Source organism: Mauremys mutica, chromosome 6, assembly GCF_020497125.1.
Source record: "Mauremys mutica isolate MM-2020 ecotype Southern chromosome 6, ASM2049712v1, whole genome shotgun sequence".
NCBI classification, from domain to species: Eukaryota; Metazoa; Chordata; order Testudines; family Geoemydidae; genus Mauremys; species Mauremys mutica.
This window is the reverse complement of record NC_059077.1, coordinates 130,832,650-130,855,264: the sequence shown is the minus strand read 5'-3', so window position 1 is coordinate 130,855,264 and position 22,615 is coordinate 130,832,650. Positions and strand designations below refer to the sequence as shown.

Below are 22,615 nucleotides of genomic sequence, written 5' to 3'. Positions count from 1 at the left end.
AATGTGTCGAGGGTGGTTTTGGGTAACTGTCGTCATTGAACCGTCAATCACGCCCTCACTCCCTCCCTCCCTGAAAGCGCCTGCGGGCAATCTGTTCGTGCACTTTTCTGGTCAGTGACAGCGTGGACGCCACAGCACTGCAAGCATGGAGCCTGCTGCGATCCTCGCCGTTTTCTCCTCCTCGCACTTTATCGTCCACCTCTTCCACATTCAGCTGCTGAGAAATTGGGCTACTTTTCAATGGTTCTGCAAGCACTGGGGGACCATAGGGGACGTTTTACCAACATGAACGTCGTATGGCCGGGCAAGGTTCCTGATGCGTGTGTTCTCAGGAACTGTGGGCTGCTCAGACGCCTGCTGGAAGGTAGTTTCTTCCCGTACCACGAAATAACTGTTGTGGATGTGCATTTGCCTATAGTGATCCTCGGTGACCCAGCCTGCCCGCTAATGCACTTGCTCATGAAGCCCTATACAGGCGCCTGGGACAGCGACAAGGAACTCTTTAAATACCAGCGAGCAGCGTGACCTGTGACTGTTCAGTTTCTTTACAGAGAAGCTGAACCTGCCCCTGTTTCTTTACCCAGTTACTGTTGACTCTCCTCTTCGGTTAAATACCCCGTTCTCCCCGTTTCCTCCACTTCCAAGACACGTGTAAAAATAAAATACATGTCACACTGTTACTGAGGAGAGGTTTCTTTATTCATGACTTTTCGTTAAAGGGTCGAAACTGGAACGCAGACTGCGGTGGGTAGGGTGTGCGCTGATGTAAAGACCGCCTCTAAACTCAAGGAATGACAGGCTCCTGCTCCTACAGCGGTCCGCATTGCCGGACTGCTTGTTTCAACGGAGCCTGCCATCCCTCCTTTTTGGGATTCTGTGTGCGGGGGGCTATGTGGCCTTGTGGCGGAGGAGGACGGATACAGATTCCTCTGCTGCGTGACTCAGCGGTCCACGACAAGGACCGCTGTATAAGATCTGTACCTGCCCTCCCCCGCTAAAAAGTCACATCCCCACCGCCCACACAGAACCTGGAAACCACCTCCCATACCGACCACGGTGCCTGCTGACTGCACTGTGTGTGTTACCCGCTGCTGATCTGGCCCCCGTGTCTGTACCCTGCGAAAGGTGCCTGTCCTATGCAATTAGCAACGCACTTCCCCACGCACCCCATTCAAACACAGTCTTCAGTGAAGAAACATGACGGAAACAGTACTTAACAGCAAAGTATTTTTATTACTTAAGTACACAGTTATGGGATGGGACTGGGATTGGGACTTGTTTGAGTCCGGAAGGGAAGGACTTATGCAAATGTAGGGTAGGAGAGCTTTTGGTTACTTGAGCACTCTGCTGGGGTGCAGTGACAGTATTCACGGCCCAGGGCGGGCATCCTCCTGGTTATTTGAGGTGAGGGGGGAATGTGACTTTGTGGCGGGGGAGGGCAGTTGCAGAGATACTGCCGGGGGCTCTGTCCTGCAGCGGTCCTGCAGAACATACACAAGTCGCCGGAGCGTGTCCGTTTGCTCCCTCAGTAGTACAAGCATTGCTTGAGTCGCCTGCTTGTGTTCCTCACGCCACCTCTCCTCCCATTCGCTGTGTGAGCGCTGGTACAGAGAGACTTTCTCCCTCCACTGCCTCTGCTGGTCCGCCTCGGCTAGGTAGCAGCCCACACATTCATCGAAAATCGTGTCCCTTTTCTTTTTCTTTCGCCGCCTAATCTTCGCCAGCCTCTGCGAGGTGGATGCTGTGGCAGGTCTGGAGACAGTGGAAGCTGTGAGATGGGAAACAGTTAGTTAATTCCTTGCAATGATACTTTTTTGCGAACAATTAACTGAGTCTAGGCTGTCTCTGTGAATTTTTTGTTGAGACCCCTGTGCCTGCTGTTGCACAAATCATTTGCGCGGTGGATTCTGGGTACATGTCGCCAGTCATTCCTTCCTCCGGGAAAGCAATGGCAGACAATCATTTCGAGCACGTTTTCCATGAAATGCCCTGGCACACGCCATAGCGTGGCAACAATGGACCCTATTTTGCCTTTTGTATATGTCACCGTATGTGTACTGGATGCCGCTGACAGAGGCGGACCAGCAGCGCTACACAGCAGCATGCTTATGCTTTTGCATGACAGCAGCGATGGTTACCAGGCATACTGCACCGTCTACCATACCATGAACTGGTAAGAAGACGGTAATAAGATGGTCATGGTTACCTGTCCTTTTGCACTGCGCCATTTGGTGCTGTCATAAGTGCCCCTGGTCGATCAGCCAGGGGCGCAAAAGCAAAATTTGGGAATGACTCCCCGAGTCAATCCCTCCTTTTTGGGTATCTAAAAATAGAATCAGTCCTGCCTAGATTATGGGCAAGTGTACTAGAGAACCACTGTATCATACAACCAGAGACCACAGCTGCTCTCTGTCCAATCCTGCATAAATTTTGAGCTGAACGCTATTCACAGGGTGTGCTCCTGAAACAACCCCAGCTGTTCATTCCGTTCTTCCCCCAGCCTTCCTGGGTTCCAATACCATTGTCCCCCCACTTGTGTGATGAAGTAATATAGAATGCATGAATAAGACACAGGTAGTCGTTTGTGAGAAATGAGTGGAAGGAAGCCTCCAGCTGCAATGATAGTCCAGAGATGACATTAAGGGGTGTGGAGGAGGGAGCCACTCATCCCTCTGCTAGTCCAGGGGCAATTGAATCTTTTCTTTACAATGAAGGGTGGGGCTGATGGAGCTCAGCCCCCTGTTGCAATGATGAGGACGGTTACCAGCCATACTGCACCATCTACCATGAAAAATTAGCAACAGGCGGCCTTGACCGACCTGTTCCAAGCAAGTTGGTACGGTCGTTATGGTTACCAGTCCTTTTGCACTGCCCCATGTGCCAATAGGCTGATGATGAGGATGGATTTCCATCTTATTGTACCATCAGCCATCCATAGCGTGGGGGGAGCAAGGATGTTGGTGTTGAGTGCTGCACCATCGCGTCTATCTGCAGCATTCAGTACAGATACGGTGACATGTAAAAGAGTCAACAGAGGATTGTTTTCCCTTTAACTTCTGGGGGTCGGGGGGCTGCGTAAATTGCCGAGCTATGCCCCGACCCACCGCGGACACTGTGTTTGACCCTAGAAGCATTTGGAGATCAGCCAAGAATGCAAATGCTTTTCGGAGACAGCAGGAACTGTGGGATACCTTGCGTCCTCGTTCCCCCCTCCCTCCATGAGCGTCCATTTGATTCTTTGGCTTTCCGTTACGCTCGTCACGCAGCTGCGTGCTGAGTCTGTGCTATGCCGTCTGTCCGTTTATTTATTAAAAATACTTTGGACCAGGCGTAACGTAACATTTCTTCCCCTACTTAGATGCAGGAGTCTCCGAGCGAGATCACCGTGAGGACGGGCACTGAAGGAGATAGAGAGCGCATGCTGCGTGAAATCTAGCACGAACCACGGACCTATGCAGCCGTGCTCTGGGAGGCAGTGCTCCCTGAATACCGCGTGAAAGCCTCGCGCGGAAAAGTGTGCTACCACGGAGCACCCAATAAGGCAGCTCTCCCCAGGAACCTCCTGCTGATGCTTATCGATTAACGGCAGGAGAGCTTCGTGGCGTTCTCCCAGGAGGATTTCTGTTCTATCACCATATATACAGAGACCTCCTTTTCACACACTTCAGATTCCTGTTATATTAAGAATAAAAGTTAACATGGTTAAAGCACTTACCGACAGATCCTACCCCTGATTCAGGATCCGGGTTCCTGGCCGGGGAGGGTTGGTAGGGGATCTCCGTGACGGTGATGAATAGATCCTGGCTGTCGGGGAAACCAGCGTTGTAATCGCCTGCCTCGTCCTCCACAAACCCTTCCTCATCTTCCCCGTCCGTGAACATCGTCGAGGAACTGTCCGTCGACACTGTCCCATCATCAGAGTCCATGGTCACTGGTGGGGCAGTGGTGGCAGGCTCCGTAGCGTCCGTTGGCCGCTTTGATTTTTTGGTAGGCTTGTCTGGGGTCCTTGATTTTCACGCGGCGCTGCGTTGCATCCCGGCTGTATCCTCTGTCTGGATCATGGCTTTGGAGACCTTCTCGTAGGTCTTTGCATTCCGTTCGTTGGAGCGCAGCTCCGAAAGCACAGACTCCTCGCCCCACACACCGATCAGATCGAAGAGTTCCCGGTCAGTCTATGCCGGGTCCCTCTTTCTATTCAGAGATTACATGAACTCCTCTGCTGGAGAGCTCTGCATTGCTGCCGGTGCTGCGGAGCTCGCCCCGATGTGCAACCAGAACGTCAGATTCAAACCGCCCAGACAGGAAAATGAATTCAAATTTTCGCGGGTCATTTCCTCTGTGGCTGGGCAGAGAATCCAAGCTCGGGCTGCTGTCCAGAGCGTCAACAGAGTGGTGCACTGTGGGATAGCTCCCGGAGCTACTAAGTTCGATTTCCATCCACACCTAGCCTAATTCGAACTAGCCATGTCGAATTTAGCGTTACTCCACCTGCCGGGGTGGAGTACCAAATTCGAACTAAAGAGCCCTCTAGTTCGAATTAAATGGCTTCCTGGTGTGGACGGTTGAGCGGTTAGTTCGAATTAACGCTGCTAAATTCGAATTAAAGTCCTAGTGTAGACCAGGCCTTAGTACCAATGTGGACACAAGAACAAATGGATATAAACTGGACACTAGGAAGTTTAGACTTGAAACTAGACGACTGTTTCTAACCATTAGAGGAGTGAAGTTCTGGAACAGCCTTCCAAGGGGAGTAGTGGGGGCAAAAGACATATCTGGCTTCAAGACTAAGCTTGATAAATTTATGGAGGGGTATGATGGGATAGCCTAATTTTGGCAATTAATTGATCTTTGATTATTAGCAGGTAAATATGCCCAATGGTTTGTGATGGGATGTTATATGGGGTGGGATTTGAGTTACTACAGAGAATTCTTTCCTGGGTGCTGGCTGGTGAGTCTTGCCCACATGCTCAGGGTTTAACTGATCGCCATATTTGGGGTCAGGAAGGAATTTTCCTCCAGGGCAGATTGGCAGAGGCTCTGGAGGTTTTTTGCCTTCCTCTGCAACATGGGACCCAGGTCACTTGCTGGAGGATTCTCTGCACCTTGAGGTCTTTAAACCACGATTTGAGGACTTCAATAGCTCAGACATAGGTTAGGGGTTTGTTACAGGAGTGGGTAGGTGAGATTCTGTGGCCTGCTTTGTGCAGGAGGTCAGACTAGGTGATCATAATGGTCCCTTCTGACCTTAAAGTCTGAGTCTATAGAATTAGAATTTATAATCCCTATTCCATGATGAGATATCTTTGAGCTATAATGTATCTTAATTAAAACTATCTTTAGATAGGTTTTTTCTTCAAAAAGCATTTTATAAAAAAGGTGGCTGGCACACACCTAACCATACCACAGCAACCATCTACTGCAACTGTAGCTCTTCCCCCTTTGCTCTTGTGCATGCACCCCTTTACCTGATTAGTTTTAACCCTCCCCAAAACACTAGTACTTGGATGTTTGGTGTAATAGTGTTGGGAGAGGGTAGTTTACTGAAGGGCTGTGTGCAGAAGGATGGTTGAAGGGGGTTCTGGAAGGCTGGCATTACTAGGAGATAGTGCTACGTGCATAGTGTACAGTAGCTGTGGTATGGTAAGGTGTGGGCGTGTGGCAGGAAAAGCAGAGGATATGTACTGCTAGGTGGCTTAACTTTTCATTGTCTTACTTTTGTAGGTTTGTGTCTGGCATGGGGTTGGTGGGTGTGTATGTAACAAGCATGGCTGCTACACAGCAAAGTTTTTTGTATGTTTCCTAGTTTTTTTAAATAGTTAATTAGGGAGGAGGGTTGGAGTAGAGGTAGGATCAGCGGGGTGAGGCAAGTGCAACTGCAGACACTGTTTATCTGTCATCTCTTGTGTCTCTCATGCCAACAGCTGGGCACCAGCTGTAGCATCACATCTGACAGAAGTGTAACTCCTAACAGAGAAGGCCTTGTGTGCTCATGCTGGCTGCCTCCAATCGGGCTTTTGTCTGCAGTGTATAAACTTCCAATTAGAGCAAGAATAAAAGCTAAACATTTTTCTTGGAAAAAAACTCCACCACCCTACTTGTTGCACAAGTTCTAGTCAGAATCCACTGCCTTTGCCAAGTATGGAGTAGATGTAGTGTGTAAGAGAGTGGTCAGCAGCTAAAAGTAGGACAGGAAAGGAAAACCTCACCCAGAGACCAAATTTAAAGAACTCCTATTGAAATCCTATGAAGAGAATTTCAGAAATCAGATTAATTCAGTGACACTGCCTGGCCATCTGCTTGCAGAAAACAAGGAATTTATGCTCCATTTTAAACCCATCCCTAACTGTAGAGTGCTCTCAGGTACCTCCAGAATTTGATGTATTTTAGGGTATGAAATAATATTGAAAATTTGACAGAATTGACCAGTCCTGGAATGGGGAGGGAAATGCAGCTGGTTTCATGATAGATCTGTCACTGCAGAGTGCAAGGAGAAAAAGTTCTAATGGCAGCTACTGCGCTGGGATGATTCTGAATCTGAACCTGACGTTGTAATAGTTATTCACAAATATGAAATTAATCTGAAATTTCAACAGAAAAGTCCTGACTCAGACTGGTGCAGTGGTGCAATGCCACAGTGACAGGCTCAGTATATGGGGTTTGTTCTGGTTTTATGTTAACCTTCAGACGTAGCCAAACTTGAAGCTGCTTTTTGTGTCCAGTAACACAGAAGGGAAAGAGCAGGCATACCACATAACATAGAGAAGACTCGGAACTGCCTCAGCCCCAGTGGAGCTGCAGCAGGATCTGCCCCTGGCACTGCTGGGATTTGGGGGGTAGAGACTGGGGCCTGGTGGGGGGTGTCCCCTGTGGTGTGGGGGGAGATGCCAGAGTTGTAGGGAGGGGAAGGTCAGTGGGACGCTTGGGGGGGGGGGGTGTTGAACTGTCTCTGTGCAGCCAGGAAATTCCCAGGGGAGAAGTGGCTGGTGGAGGAAGCAGGGAGGGGAGTAAATTGGATCCTTCCCCTGTATGTGACACTTGCCTCTCACCCCCGATACAAATTCTCTCTAGTTCTGCCCCTTTTCTCTCTTAGCATCTCACACGGGGCTATAAAATCTGGGGTGATTTCCCCCCTTTCCCCTCAAATGATCAGCTCTCTCATCTCCCCCAATTTCCCCCGTTCTCTCCATGAGTCTCAAACGTCAATTTAAAATCTTCTCTAATGAGGGGCATTTTCCCACCCATTTTATCTGCAGTGATTTGTCCTTGTTTAGGTGGGAAATTGTTGCCCTGAGTCATTCCCCAAAACATGGCTGCCCCTGGAATGGGGATGGGCTAGCTCAGTGGTTTGAGCGTTGGCCTGCTAAACCCAGGGTTGTGAGCTAAATCCTTGAGGGGGCCATTTGGGCATTTAGTTGGGGATTGGTCCTGCTTTGAGCAGGGGGTGGGACTAGATGACCTTCTGAGGTCCCTTCCAACCCTGATATTCTATGATTCTATGTTCTTGTGTGTAGCTTCCATACAGTAGACCCCTCAAATCAATCCCATCCCCTCTCCCACATCAGCTAGAAACTTCATCACTCCATTTGCCAAAGTCTTGTTTGAATCCAAATTGAGTAGAGTCATGCAGGTGCCTCTTAGATACACGTCTCACAGCGTTAAATATTTTTTGGGGGTAAAAACACCACCTCCAGTGCTATTCTAGCTTAGCTTTTGATCCTGGATACTCTTCATCTTAGTCCTGGTTACCCTGTGAATTTCACTTGATTTAAGAGGAGTCCTTTTTCTAACTAGTATTTTGGATGTCCCTCAGGTGTGGAAGATTCAGAGTGGGCAGTGTCTGAGGAGATTTGAACGAGCACACAGTAAAGGTGTCACCTGCCTCAGTTTCTCTAAAGACAGCAGTCAGATTCTTAGTGCTTCTTTTGATCAGACAATCAGGTAAGTTGTACATTTGAGGGCTGTAATGTACAAGAAGCTCTAATAGAAGTTCCAAGTATTGTTTCTTCCGTCCACTTGCCGTAAACTCTTGGATGTTTTTAGCTTACATGAAAGCTAGTCCTTAATGTTTTGAACATCAATAAAATTATTTGGCTCTTTCCTCTTGAACAAATAGTTTACATTTTTGCCCTTTCAATTTTTGTAACCTATTTTTGTGTTAACCTATTTTCATTCCAATGTTTGCAGCAGGTGCTAGCCATGATGTATTGTTTTTATGTTTTTTTAAAGGCATTTCTGTCCTCAGATTCAGCCATTTCAGTACTTTTGCACCTGTCATACATCCCAGAAAGAGAGGCCAGCTGAGCACCTCTCATTGGCTTACATTCAAACTTTAGAACAACTGTTTCTGAAACTGGCTACAAGGCCAGTACTGCGACCTGATAGTCCCTGCCGATAATGAGATAGGGGCCGTTCTTCAGCACCAGTGCTGAGTGAACCCAGTCACTACCATTTGACAGCTGCCGGTGGGTTATATGTAGCAGTGGTCATCTCAGTTCATTTTCCTTCTCCACAAAAAAGGGCTTCAGGCAGCTGCAGCCTGAGGAGAGTTTAAAAGGTTCTGCAGGGTCACCTGTGTCCGTCCTCCCAGCAGGAACTGCACAGAAGAAAGGTTGTGGCCATCGCGAACATGTGACATCACACCTGCCACAACTTTCTATAACCTCTCTTAGTCAGTGAGAAGCACCTTGCCAACAGAGTTCCATCCTCTCTGCTTCCAGCAGGAAGCATTGTGAGACACCCCCACAGACAGACACCTCCAGGAAGCAGCTCAGCCGTTGAACTTCCTGGGCCTGGGGACTTTAACAGTGTGGCCCAAGAAGCAGCTCCTCACTTACCACTTCTAGGAATAAGGGGAGTGGAGACCTTCCCCTACTGCAGGAAGGGCTGCACCTCTCTTACCCAGTCCCAGACAGCCCAATGCCCCCATGACTGCTCTGGTTCTTGGAGCAGTGAAACTGTCCTCTTCGAAGGCGGCTTGTGCATGCAGGAGCTGGGCCTACTAGACTGTGGGAACTCACCCTCATAAGGAAGAAGTGACCACAAAATCAACCTTTTTCAAAAGTAAATGGCGCATTCCCTCCTTCAGCTTAGCCTTCTCTCAAAGCTTCTACCACGCGTGTGTGCTTCCACATCTCATAACTGCTCTGTAAACTAGTCATGCTAGTTTTTCTAGAGCCTGGGAATGAAAAGAGTTTTTTTTTTTTAAGTAGCTGGTGGTTGCTTAGATGCTAATGTGACTGGGGCCATGGAAGTACCTAGATTAGGGGCTGGTGTCCATGTTACCAAAAACCTTAAGCATCAGTGGAATTCTCTTGGCAGTGTTAGCTGAGAGGTTAGGCATGAACTGTCCTTTTCATGCTCAGATTACTCCCTTCAGAACAGAGTTCTAGCACATTGTACTGCTTCTGCTGCCTAGGATCTATTTGCTTTGAACTCGGTAAACAGATCATGGTCAAAATAAAAACAATAAAATAAACAAGACTTAAGTCTCCAGGGTTCTTAGGCTGGTGCTTTTCATGAACACTAAATTCACCTTAAAACTAAAACGAAAATCTGTGTTCCCCTGCCCGTTCTTGGGGTTTTATGTTTTGTGTATACCTGAAACTACCTTTAACTAACTTTTTTTTTTAATTGATTAGTTTTCAAGTTGATGATGTCCCTTTACATTTTTCATGGTCGGATATTATATTTGGGGAAAGGGGTTTGTGATGACAAATGTATTATTCTAGATGCAGATGTGTTAGCTATTTTATTACTTGCTCTGTACATCAGACAACAAACTAAATTCTTTCTTTATTTTACATCTCTGAATTGTACCTCTCTAGATTAATTATTCTATTACCATGTTTTTAAAAATATTATAACAGGATTCATGGCTTAAAATCGGGAAAAACTCTGAAGGAATTCCGTGGTCATTCTTCATTTGTTAATGAAGCTACTTTTACACAGGATGGTCACTATATTATCAGTGCGTCCTCTGACGGCACAGTGAAGGTAAATTGGTCACTTGCTTCTACGAGCCATGTATGGGATTGTGTTCTGTTCTGTGTGTTGTAGCAAACTGGGGCATCTAGTCTTAGAGATAATTACCCTTAAAGGTACTTTTATCATAGCCAGGGCTCAGGGTTTGTCATTGGGCCCATTATATGTAGATTCCTGGATGCTACAAGGTGGTGTAAGGTCTAATGTATGCATTTCCATCATTCAGAGAGTGATAAACACAATAAGACAAGTCTGGCTGATTTTAATAGCACCAGCATGGCCCAGACAGCAATGGAATCTGGATTTGATTACATGTCACAAAGATTAGTGGAACCTGTACTACTGAGACTGGACTTGTTGACACAGCAAAGAGGGATGGTCTGTCATCTGGACCTTGGGTCCCTTCTCTGGGCTGCATGACCTTTAGCTTTGGTAGAAGAAAGACTTTTGAAGTACAGAATGTACTGTACTATTGTAGAAAAGAATTCACATGGATGTGCTGTAGTCTTAAATGGAAAAGGTTTTTATTGTGGATTTCCTTGTATAATGTGGATTCTTATATGGCTCTAATTATATATTAGAGTATTTATTGTATCTTAAGAAGATACCTCTTTCATTATCTTCAGTTAAATTTAATCTCTCAGCCTTATCAGAATGGCATGTACCTGTAGAGGGGAAAATCCATTTTCCTAATGATATGGTTAAGAAGTTTTTAAAAGATCCTAATTTATATCCTTACATTTATATGTAAGAACTCCTGTGCCCTCCTGGGATTTGAATGTGGCACTAGCAAAATTAATAAGACCTCCTTTTGACCCTTTGGGGAGCTGTTCTTCATGTCATCTATCTGTAAAAACAGTGTTTTCAATACAGTCACTGCAGTGAAATGCATAAGTGACTTGCATGCATTAATGGCTGATCCCACCATTCAGTGTTTCATAAGGATAAAGTTAATCTTCACATTCATCCTAAGTTTTTATCAAAAATATTCTCTGATTTTCACATAAATTAATTGTAATTTTACTCGAAACCCCATACTCATAATGGGGAAACTAAATTACATGTTTGATGCGAGGAGAGTGTTATGTTTTTATTTCAACAAGACTAAATATAGACAGTCTTCAAGGCTGTTTATAACTTATGGACCAAACAAACCAGAAATAGCTTTTCCCTTAACAGACTCTTTCTAGGTGAGTTAGGTATTTATGAAATTTATAAATTGAAAAGATTATCCATTCCTCAAGGCATCAGAACTCTTTCAAATGGATCAAAGGCAGCTTGCCGTGAGCAGGAATATGCAGAGGACGCTTCAGGGAAGAAGTTAAGGTTGCTTACCTATAACTGATATTCTTCAAGATAGACTCTGCATATTGACAGCTCCCCTCCTCCCTTTCCCCACTACCTTGGAGTCAGTCCTGCTTACCAAAGGGCTTGGGGTTGGAACTAAGGCAATAGAGCGTCGCTCTCCTTTTAAACCTGGCCCTAGAATGTCCGGAGCTCAGGGACGGGAGACAAGGGAGGGGTGTGGATGTGCCAGCTGCTACCATTAGTAGAATTTTACCATTCAGGCTGCACTGGTCAAAGCACCCCCTGAGTGGGACTGTTCAGAGTCCATCTCAACCTCAGCTACAGGTAAGTAACCTTCCTATTTGGATATCTTTCTATATAAACCTGTTCTCGTTCACCCAGTAGTTATTAGGCTTGATTCAGGAATTGCTGGGTAAAATTTTAAGGCCAGTGCTATATAGGCAATTGGCCTAGATGATCATAATGGTCTTTTCTAGCCTAAAAATCTTTGAACCTATTGAATTACCGTTTTTGGTGTTCATTACTCTTTTTCCTCTAGTTTCAATAGACATTTTTTAAATGCATAGTATCTCCTCCAAAAGTGTGGTGTCTTTTTAATTAAAATGCAGAAATGTGCCTGATCATAAAGTGATTCCACTTTGTATTCTGCTCAATAGATTTGGAATATGAAGACAACCGAGTGCTCCAACACCTTCAAATCTCTTGGCAGCACTGCAGGAACAGACATCACCGTGAATAGCGTGGTTCTGCTGCCTAAAAATCCAGAACACTTTGTCGTTTGCAACAGATCAAACACAGTGGTCATCATGAACATGCAAGGACAAGTATGTGATCCCAGGCATGTCCCTTTGAAGCAGCTGGAAAAGAGCTTAACAAGCATTAGAATCAGGAAAAGATTTGTGATCCTTTCAAGCATTGTAGTGGGTGACATCCTGATCTCTCCTTTCAGTGGTAACTGCTGGGTACTCTGCTCTTCTGAAAATCAGGCTGATTATTTAGGCAACTAAATTCATGACTCCAGTATCTAATTGAAGCTAACTTTGTTAGAGTAGCGCTGTTGCTGCCACATGTGAATCCAGTGAACCTTTGTTTGGGTTTTATAGATTGTAAGAAGCTTCAGCTCTGGTAAGAGAGAAGGAGGTGACTTTGTTTGCTGTGCCCTTTCACCACGTGGCGAATGGATCTACTGTGTGGGTGAAGACTTTGTGCTGTACTGTTTCAGCACAGTGACTGGCAAGCTGGAGAGAACTCTGACAGTGAGTACTTAGCACAAGCTATTTGAAAGTAAACATGAAGTAGAATCTGTGTTCTCATCAGTTCTAGAATATTCATGCAAACATAAAATCCATAGTGACCACTTACAGTAACTCCTCATTTAACGTCGTCCCGGTTTACTTTGTTTCGTTATGTTGCTGATCGATTAGGGAACAAGCTCGTTTAAAGTTGCCCAATGCTCCCTTATAACGTTGTTTGGCAGCCATTTGCTTTGTCCACTGCTTGCAGAAAGAGCAGCCCATTGGAGCTAGCAGGTGGGGGCTTGGAACCAGGGTGGACCAGCAGCCCTGCTATCAGCTCCCCTAAGTTCCCTGTGCAGCCGCCACCCAGCAGGCTATCAATTGCCAGCAGTTCAGCTGTCCCTCCCCCCACTGCCATGTGCTGCTTCTGCCCCCTGCCTTGGAGCTGCTCCCAGGAGCCTCCTGCTTGCTGTACAGAGGGCAGGGGAAAGGGGTGCTAATGTCAGGGGTTCCCCCTCCCCCCGCTCCTGTATCCCATCTCCATAGAGCAGGAGGGACACGACAGGGCTCAGGACGGATGGAGCTTGCTGGCAGCAGCTGCTGTCTCAACTTGCTGATCTACTTAAAAAGGCAGTGTACTTAAAGTGGAGTCAGCGTACTTAAAGGGGCAACACGCGTCCCTCTCACACGTGTGTGTCTGTCTTTCTCTTTTTTACACACACACTCTCTGCCATGCTGTGTCTCCTCCCTCCAGTCGTGCTGCCTTGTAGAGTGTGAGGCTACCTTAACAACAATATGTTAACCCTTGAGGGCTCAGCCGAGTGCTAGTTCATCATTTAGCAGCAAGGTATTCCTTGGGAAATATCCCACCCTCTGACTCCACCAGTTCAACCAAGCTTCAAAAAATGTCCCTGGAACCTAACCTCTCCCCAACCCCCACATCAGTTCTTATGGGGGAATTAGATTCGCTTAACATCGTTTCGCTTAAAATAGCATTTTTCAGAAACATAACTACAGTGTTAAGTGAGGAGTTACTGTACTCCCATGACACGCACCCTCAGGTGATGGTTGTAGGGTTGGTCTTGAGTGCTTAGCTAAAGGGCTGGGTTATTTTGAGAAAAATGTGTTTAAGAATAAAAATAGATAGTTTTAGCTAGAATGTAGCCACAAACTCCTTAAAAGATTTTTGAAGTAGTTGTGATTATATACTGTGATTTCCTCCCACAAGTTAGTGGGAGTGAAAGTGCACACAATTCTATGACAGTTTGTGTTTGCACACTTTCCCTTTAGGTTAAAACATTAGGGGTGTGACTCTTCCACTTTGCATTCAGAGTGGCTGGGCTCCATAGAGTGGCTCTTGTTGTGCGTGGGCGCCCAGAGAGCCACATCCGGAGTGGAGAGGGGGAATTGGGCCAAACAAGAGGAAGGGGTCTCGGGTCCTTGACTTGGCTGGAGACTAGGCACAGGGCATGAGCTGTGGCAGAACAGAGCAGGACCGTTCCTCAGCATGGCCTCCACCATACCATAATAGTAGTTTGGGATTACAGGATCACTTTTATACAGCTCTGGAAAAACAGTCACAGACATAGAGTCTAAAGTCAGAAGGGACCATTAAGATCCTCCAGTTTGATCACTTGCATAACACAGGCTAGAGAATTGTACCAAGTGATTCCTGCACCAAGCCTTTCATTTCTGGTTGATCTACAGTAGCTCTCTTAAAAAGATCCAGTCTTGATTTTGGAGAGTCCCTCACACCCAGCTAAACTGCTCCACTGGTTAGTTACTCTTGCTGTTACCTCCAAAACAAATTGTGCTTCACTTCCTGTTTGAATGTGTCCTGCTTCAGCTTCCTGTCTGCTGTGTTACTCCTCTACTGTCAGAAATCTCCCCATAGAGATACTTCTAAACCAGAGGTGGGCAAACTATGGGGGGGAGGGGGAGGACCATCCTCCCTGGCCCTTGAGCTCTTGGCTTGGGAGGCTAGCCCCCAGCCCCTCCCCTGCTGTCCCCCCCGCAGCCTCAGTTCGCTGTGCCACCAGCACTCTGGGCGGCGGGGCTGCGAGCTCCTGCCGGGCAGTGCAACAGGCTCCGGCCAGGTGGCGCGGCTGCCAGTCCTGCTGCTCTGAGTGGCATAGTAAGGGGGCGGGGGGTGGAGTTGGATAAGAGGCAGGAGGTCCTGGGGGACAGGGAGCAGGAGGCGGTTGGATGGGGCGAAGGTTCGGGAGAGGGGCGGTTAGGGGATAGGGAACGGTGGGGTTGGATAGGTATGGGAGTCCCAAGGGGCCTGTCGGGCGAGGGTATGGATAGGGGTCGGGGTAGTCAGGGAACAGGGAGCAGGGGGGGTTGGATAGGGGATGGGGTCCCTGGGGGCCTGTTAGGGCCGGGGGGTCCCAGGAGGGGGCAGTCAGGGGACAGGCAGCGGCGGGGGGGTGGGGGGGTTGGGTGGGTCAGGGATTCTGAGGGGGGCAGCCAGGGGGTGAGAAGTGGGAGGGGTGGATAGGGGGTGGGGCCAGGCTGTTTTAGGGGGCACAGCTTTCCCTACTCCGCCCTCCATACAGTTTCGGAACCCTGATGTGGCCATCAGGCCAAAAAGTTTGCCCACCCTGTTCTAAACCATGATCAAGTCATCTCATAACCTTCTCGTGGATGAGCTAAAGAAACAGCTACTTAAATGTCAGACCATTTTTGCCCAGAATGATCTTGATCTTAATAATGGAATGATGTGGACTCCTCAGACTTTCCAGAGACACTGAAATATTGTGCATTTTAAGAAACTATTTTTGGATGAATAGTACCTTTTTTTTTTTTAATTTCCAGACTAATACAGTAAAATGGACTTAAGGTTGAGAGTACATGTAACATAGCGTAAAATACATTATAGGAGTGGTGTAATAGTCCCCCAGACAAGCCTTATAAACCCGAGGTTACAATTTATATTAAGGCTCAATTTATAAATAGTTTCTAAAGGATTAATAAATGATAGTAGTTTTAAGCACATTACAGCCATGAATAGTTATAAGCACACCAACAGAAGAACAGATTTAAAAATTATTATTAAAGCTAACATTAAAATCATATAATACACAGGTTAAGGAAAGAGTGTCTGTACATAAATTAACCAAAAGTACAAAGTTTGGTTTAAAACTCATAAAATACATGTAGTACATAATCTGCAATAACCCGAATTTAGGCAAATACATTTAATGATACAGTTTAGATATTAACATCCAAATGTTCAGGTACATCACTCATAAATGTTTATACTAAGAGTTGGTTGTGGAGAGCAAATATAGTAGATTATCCCTCAGTAATTGAGCATTTAGAGAAGTATTCCAGTTACTTTCCTGACTTCGCTTCTCCACGGCACTCCAGCTCCTCTCTCCTGGTATTGCCAGTGTCCAGTGATGTGTTCTAAATAGATGTTCCTCGACTACCTGATGGCATCCAGTACCATGAGTTGCTACATCAGCCAAGCGTAGTGCTGACCGATTCCGCATTTCCGCAACACTCGCTCATTACTGGGGTCCGGTGTGCCCAGGGCTCCGACAGTCGGTGTGTGTGTTTGAACCTCGTAACCCCTAGCTCTAAAGGCATTGGCCAGAGCGGTGTATTTCTCCATCTTTCGAGCTTGGGCGTTGCAGAAGGCCAGGGTCCTGTTCTCAAAGGCCACTGTGATGTCCACACCAGGACGATCTGGTCACAGTTGGCTGTCCATTCCAGGGATGGCGGAGTTCACAGCTGCCTTCCCCAGAGGTGGTGGGATGGCTCTGACTAGGCCAGAGGTCAGCGACCTTTCAGAAGTGCTGGGCCGAGTCTTCATTTATTCACTCTGATTTAAGGTTTCGCGTGCCAGTTATACATTTTAACATTTTTAGAAGGTCTCTTTCTATAAGTCTGTAATATATAACCAAACTATTGTTGTATGTAAAGTAAATAAGGTTTTTAAAATGTTTAAGAAGCTTCATTTAAAATTAAATTAAAATGCAGAGCCTCCCCGCACCGGTGGCCAGGACCCGGGCAGTGTGAGTGCCACTGAAAATCAGCTTGCCATAGGTTGCCTACCCCTGGACTAGGCAGTCTTGGATGGCGTTGTGTCACAGCTGCCTGCCATTGGTCTTGAATGGGGCTTGCAGCTACACAAGATGTGGGGTGGGGTCTCGTTGGCATAGCCACACTCCTGCATTGCTTGGCCTTAAATTACTGACATGCGCTCTGAACCTTTACTCATCTTACTGTTGCCTATGCCTGAGAATATGATTTGGTTTGAGGTGATGTGAAGAGAAGACTTGCATCAGTTTTTTTTTTTCTGTTCATCCTATAGGTTCATGAAAAGGATGTAATTGGCATCGCTCATCATCCCCATCAGAACTTAATCGCCACCTACAGTGAAGACGGCCTCTTGAAACTCTGGAAACCATAACTGTTTAACTAGCTTTGGAGCATGTTTCTTAATGAAGGGCTGAACGTGTTCATGCTTTTATGAATCCAAATATGCTGAGTAAAATTTCAGTTCAGGAGCCCAGAACTGTGTTTCAGTACTTAGTCTAAATAGCTGTACAATGTCAGTGGATAGAACACTTTCATTACCCTGTATCTGGGTAGTTAAAGCAGTTTAATTGCTGTAGAAGTGATTATTCTGTCTTGTGAAGTCTGTACCTTTCCTTTGTGCTGTTTATAGATGGAAAAACAACCATCAATTTATAAATGATTGACTTTCTAAAATGTGTAGCAGATGGCTCATTTCTTTCTTTCAGGGAATGAGAATGGAATAAACAGGAGGAGAGTTGTCTCCACCTTCGCAAAGATGGATTCTATTGATCCTAAGCTACCTTGCTTTTTCAGGACAAAAGTATTCTAATACAGTGGGGTTTTCTGCTGCATTTATATTATGCCAACTATCTAACTTGATCCTCATTTAACAAAGTATCCTTCTGGCTTCTATGCAGCAGAACCACTCACATATGGCTTACATGACAAGAAGCTGCACACGTGGGCTTTGCTCCCAGCAGAGAGGTGCATAACTGCATTCTGACTACCTTGGAAAACAGGTTGAAGCCACCCTGAAGAAAGGATCAATACAGGCTTCTGTGTGCATCTTTAATTAATTACTTCCAGCCGTCCCCACACTGTATTATGAGGTCTAGCAACACCCCTGCCTGCTTCCTTTCTCTCCTCCCCCCCCCTCCCCCCCGCTAGTTTGCGTGTAAAACACCACTTAATTCAAGCTAGAGATGTGTGTATGGGATAGGATTCAGGTTGGGGCAACATTCAAGTTCTATTTCAAGCTAACTTATTACTGACCTTGACACAGAAAGCAGGAATGTGCTAATAAAGTTTGCAGATGACACAAAGCTGGGAGGTATTGCTAACACAGAGAAGGACCGGGATATCATACAGGACGATCTGGATGACCTTGTAAACTGGAGTAATAGTAATAGGATGAAATTTAATAGTGAAAAGTGCAAGGTGATGCATTTAGGGATTAATAACAAGAATTTTAGTTATAAATTGGGGACACATCAGTTGGAAGTAACAGAGGAGGAGAAGGACCTCGGAGTATTGGTTGATCACAGGATGACTATGAGCTGCCAATGTGATATGGCCGTTAAAGCTAATGCAGTTTTAGGATGCATCAGGCGAGGTATTTCCAGCAAAGATAAGGAGGTGTTAGTACCCTTATACAAGGCACTGGTGAGACCTAATCTGGAATACTGTGTGCAGTTCTGGTCTCCCATGTTTAAGAAGGATGAATTCAAACTGGAACAGGTTCAGAGACGGGCTACTAGGATGATCCGAGGAATGGAAAACCTGTCTTATGAAAGGAGACTCAAAGAGCTTGGCTTGTTTAGCCTAACCAAAAGAAGGTTGAGGGGAGATAACTTGAACTACACTGAAAAAAAATCATTACCTGGAGCAGGTCACCTAGGAGGTGTTCCATTCCCCCCCCCAGTCAAAACACATTCCAAACCTTCCCACACCACCTGGATTTTAGCTAGTGGTACAAGGAATCTGCTTTCGCCCACCCCCACAATCTCTGCCCTTTGGCCAGGTAACATACTGGCCTTTAGGATCACACTCTGCCTAACCAGAGAGATCTGAGCTCCTGTATCCCTCTGCCCCAAGCATTCCCTGCCACCAATTTGGCCAGCCTTAACATGCTCCATGTCTGGTTCTGCAGAGGCTAATCTCACAAAACCAATATGATAGGTTTCAATTCCCTGGGGGATGGGGAGGTTCTGTGTTGAGGACAGCAGAACTAACATGAGCTATTGCTTGCCTGCTTCCTCCTAGCACAGGGCATTTATGCCTCAGGTGACCAGTGGAATTACATGATAGCACCTTTTGGGCTCTTCTGCTTTTACGGGAGATTTGGGATAGGAGTTACCAGTAGAGGAATGTTTAGGCTCCCAACCCCTTTCTCTCTTCCCAGGGGCAATATGGGATCCTCCCTTCCTGCCAGTTTTAAACCCCTCTTTCTGTGGCCTGCCCTCAATAGACGCCTGATTCTGTTCGAAGCCATCTGCTAAAAAAGCCACCTCGTCCACAGACTTTACATCTTTGTCCCACAGACACTGCTCCACATCAGCCTTACGCATGCTTAGGAAACGCTCTTGAGCAACAAGAGCCAACATTCCCTCAAAACTTGCCACCAGTTTACCCCTCACCCCTATCCCCAACAAATCTTCCATTTTGTTTACATGTTCCCCCATTGTACCAATATCCCTCTTAAGATTCCTCTCTGTTTTAGGGTGTGACAAAGTTCCTCCTCTGCCTTGGGGTGGGGGGGGTCTGTGCTTTCTGGCAGATTTGTCACCTCAGAGGTTCACCACAGTCCCCAGTTTGGCTCCTTTTGTTAGAGGCACAAACCTGCCATTCACTTGGCTAACCTCATCACTGGCCAGCCTGGGGAAAAGGAGAACCATCCCCACAGTCTCTGCTGGCCCATCTAATGGGTCAGGGGACAGGCCAGGGACCTTCCCCTCTGGTGGGACCCACAGTCCAGATCAACTCCTCTTACATCAAACAGGAAGTTGGGAGGTTTGGGGGGAACCCGGGCCTGCCCTCTACTCCGGGTTCCAGCCCAGGGCCCTGTGGATTGCAGCTGTCTAGAGTGCCTCCTGTAACAGCTGCATGACAGCTACAACTCCCTGGGCTACTTCCCCATGGCCTCCTCCCAACACCTTCTTTCTCCTCACAACAGGACCTTCCTCCTGGTGTCTGATAACACTTGTACTCCTCAGTCCTCCAGCAGGGCACCTATTCCCTCTCAGCTCCTTGCGCCTCTTGCTCCCAGCTCCTCACACATGCCCCTCACTGACTGAAGTGAGGTCCTTTTTAAACCAGGTGCCCTGATTAGCCTGCCTGTCTTAATTGATTGTAGCAGCTTCTTAATTGGCTCCAGGTGTCTTAACTAGCCTGTCTGCCTTAATTTGCTCCAGCAAGTTCCTGATTGTTCTGGACCTGCCCTTGTTACCTTACCCAGGGAAAAGGGACCTGCGGCTAATATATCTGCCTTCCATCTGCCATCTGGCCCTGTCACAAGGGGAAATCTGAAAACTTCACAAAACAGTATTTTTAAATTTACAATAGTCTAAAGCATCTTCAATAGGCATTCCATTGAATACATTTCAAGCTTTACCAGTTCATTTTGCAATCAGGATTTAAATTAATGGAGATATCCTATCTCCTAGAATTGGAAGGGACCTTGAAAGGTCATTGAGTCGAGCCCCCTGCCTTCATTAGCAGGACCAATTACTGATTTTGCCCCAGATCCCTAAGTGACCCCCTCAAGGATTATTGAACTCACAACCCTGGGTTTAGCAGGCCAGTACTCAAACCACTGAGCTATCCCTCTACCTGATAGGATAGGAACTCTCTTACCAGGGATTTCATGTATTACACACAGCCTTTTGAAGGTAGTCAGCTATTCAGCAATATCAGCCTTTTCATTGTATGCAGGACACAATTATTCCCATTTGTGGATTTTTGGAGTGATGGGAGTCCTTGGGGTCAGGGGGTTCTGGTTCTGCTTCTCTAGCAGGCCCATGGCGGTGTTTTTGCTCTTTCTTCTCTCTCTCACTCTTCCATGGCCCTTCTGTGTGCAGCCTCCTCTCTGGCTGCCTCTGCTGCCATAGTTTCCCTGGCTGCAGCTGCTTCTTTGAGCCTCATTTTGGCCTGCCACATTTGAAACTCACAGTCCTTTTCCTTCTCTGCAGCTTCCAGTCTGGCCAGCAGTGCTGAGTGTCTCCATGGAGCCGGGCCTATGCTCAGAAGGGGCTCCAGCCTGCTCCACTTCCACTGCGCCCCGAGATCCCGCTGACTCCCCCCACCCACCACTTTCTCCTCTCCGCTCCCTAGCCTCACTCCCTTGCTCCTCTCTGCACCCTGGCCGGACCCCAGTGCACCGCCGGCTCCAGGCAGTCTCTGCTTCCCACCACCTGTGGGGCACTGCCTGTCTCCCCAGAGCTGAGCCACCTGGGACTGGTGCAGAAGCCTGGCCAGTCTCAGTCAGGGGGGCAGAGTGGGACAAGACAATGTGGGGGAGCTTGACTGGGCCCCTCCAGGTAAGTGCATCTTGAGAGAGCCTGGCTGATTGTGCCACTCCCAAGGGGCCGGAGCAATTCCCAGCCCTGGGACCAGCCCTGGCTGTGCTGCCAGCTCAGCCCAGCAGATAGTCACCTCCCAGCAGGGCCCGTGAGTGCAGCTAGGAGGCAGGGTGTGGGACTAGGTCAGGGAGGTGCTGGGCTGTGAGGGGAGAAGATCAGTGTGTTGGGGCACTAGGGAGTGGGGGGGGTGCTGTAGTGCATTTGTGGGAGGGTTGGGGGCACTGGGCATAGTGGATCCAGGGGGCTCTGGCCATAGGGAGTTGGGCACAGGCCTGCTCTTAAGGGGAAGGGACATGCTGGCAGCACAGGGCCAGGCAGGCCCCTGTCTGGCTGGCAACTGCCAGTTTGTAACTAGTGCCCTTGCATTGGGTGGAATGGGGCTGCCTCTGCCATGCCCCATTGCCTCTGGCTGGCCCCTCACTCTGGGGACTGACCTCCCCACACCAGGCTCCACAGTGGCCCAGAAGTATGTTTGGCACCGGGCCCACAAATGGTTAATCCAGCCCTGCTGGCCAGCTCTAATTTTGTAGCTGCCTCACTAGTAGTCATTTTTCTGCTTGCTTGTGTTTATTTCCCTCACCTGCAATAAACAAAACAACTGACCTCCTGACTGTTCTTAGCCACTGCACTTAAGATTCACTTAAAATCACAAACGTCAGTGCTTAAAGTCACTTGGTAACAAGCTGCACATAAACCCTGCTCCCTGCCGCACTGACACGTTCCCCTCTGGTGTTATCTGAGCTGGTGATCTGCTAGATCACCCCAATCCTTGATTCTGGGAACTAGCCTTACCCTGCTCTGCTGTGAGAACCCCACTCCTGGGCTGTAAACTAAGCTACTAAACAGCGAATGTATCATAGCACTTAATGCTTTCTGGTAAGCGAAACAGTTAAGATGAAAATGTTCTTGTGAAATATGCAGTTAAGCCAACAAGTGACTGATACAGTGTATCTTACAGGAGAAATGGCTGTGGAGCAAGCTAACAACCTTTAGATTCACCTATGGAAAACACAAGTACATTGTTTTCCTCCGGGTTATTGCATAGCAGCTTGTTTACAGTCCTACTCCACAGCAAGCCTCTTGCAGTAGCTCTAAGAGCAAGAATAGCTGAAATACATAATTTTTTCTACTTTGTGCTGAATACCATCCAAAGTGTAAGAACCCTCCCTCAACCCGGTTGTGTGATGTGGCTACAGTGCCCTCTCCTCACTCCTTTGAGTTACATTGCTCACTACAATGTCTTTCCCATGCAGTGGCAAGAACATTTTTCAAGGTGTATGGTTGTCAGGCAACCCTACAACACACCTCTCCATTACCGTTAATGGAATTCATCTATAACAGAGTGGGTCTACAGTTATTGGACCTCTACAATGAGAAACAGCCACTATTAGTAAATCTGCTAGATTTGTGAAAATATACAAATCTGAAGACAACAGGGGCAAGAACACCGAAAGAAGCTGGTACAATAAAATACATTACTTCACC

At 47.2% G+C, this 22,615-nt stretch overlaps 1 protein-coding gene across 1 annotated transcript in view; it reads left to right on the top strand.

The window, feature by feature from the left end:
- SMU1 (SMU1 DNA replication regulator and spliceosomal factor) overlaps positions 1–17,246 on the top strand; it is a 35,796-nt gene extending 18,550 nt beyond the window's left edge. The window contains exons 8-12 of the mRNA XM_045021791.1: positions 7,811–7,938; positions 9,867–9,993; positions 11,946–12,113; positions 12,393–12,545; positions 16,846–17,246. Coding sequence (XP_044877726.1) covers positions 7,811–7,938; positions 9,867–9,993; positions 11,946–12,113; positions 12,393–12,545; positions 16,846–16,944 — 675 coding nt within the window. The 3' untranslated portion in view covers positions 16,945–17,246. The remainder of the gene's footprint in view (positions 1–7,810; positions 7,939–9,866; positions 9,994–11,945; positions 12,114–12,392; positions 12,546–16,845) is intronic.
- The last annotated feature ends 5,369 nt before the right edge of the window (positions 17,247–22,615 follow it).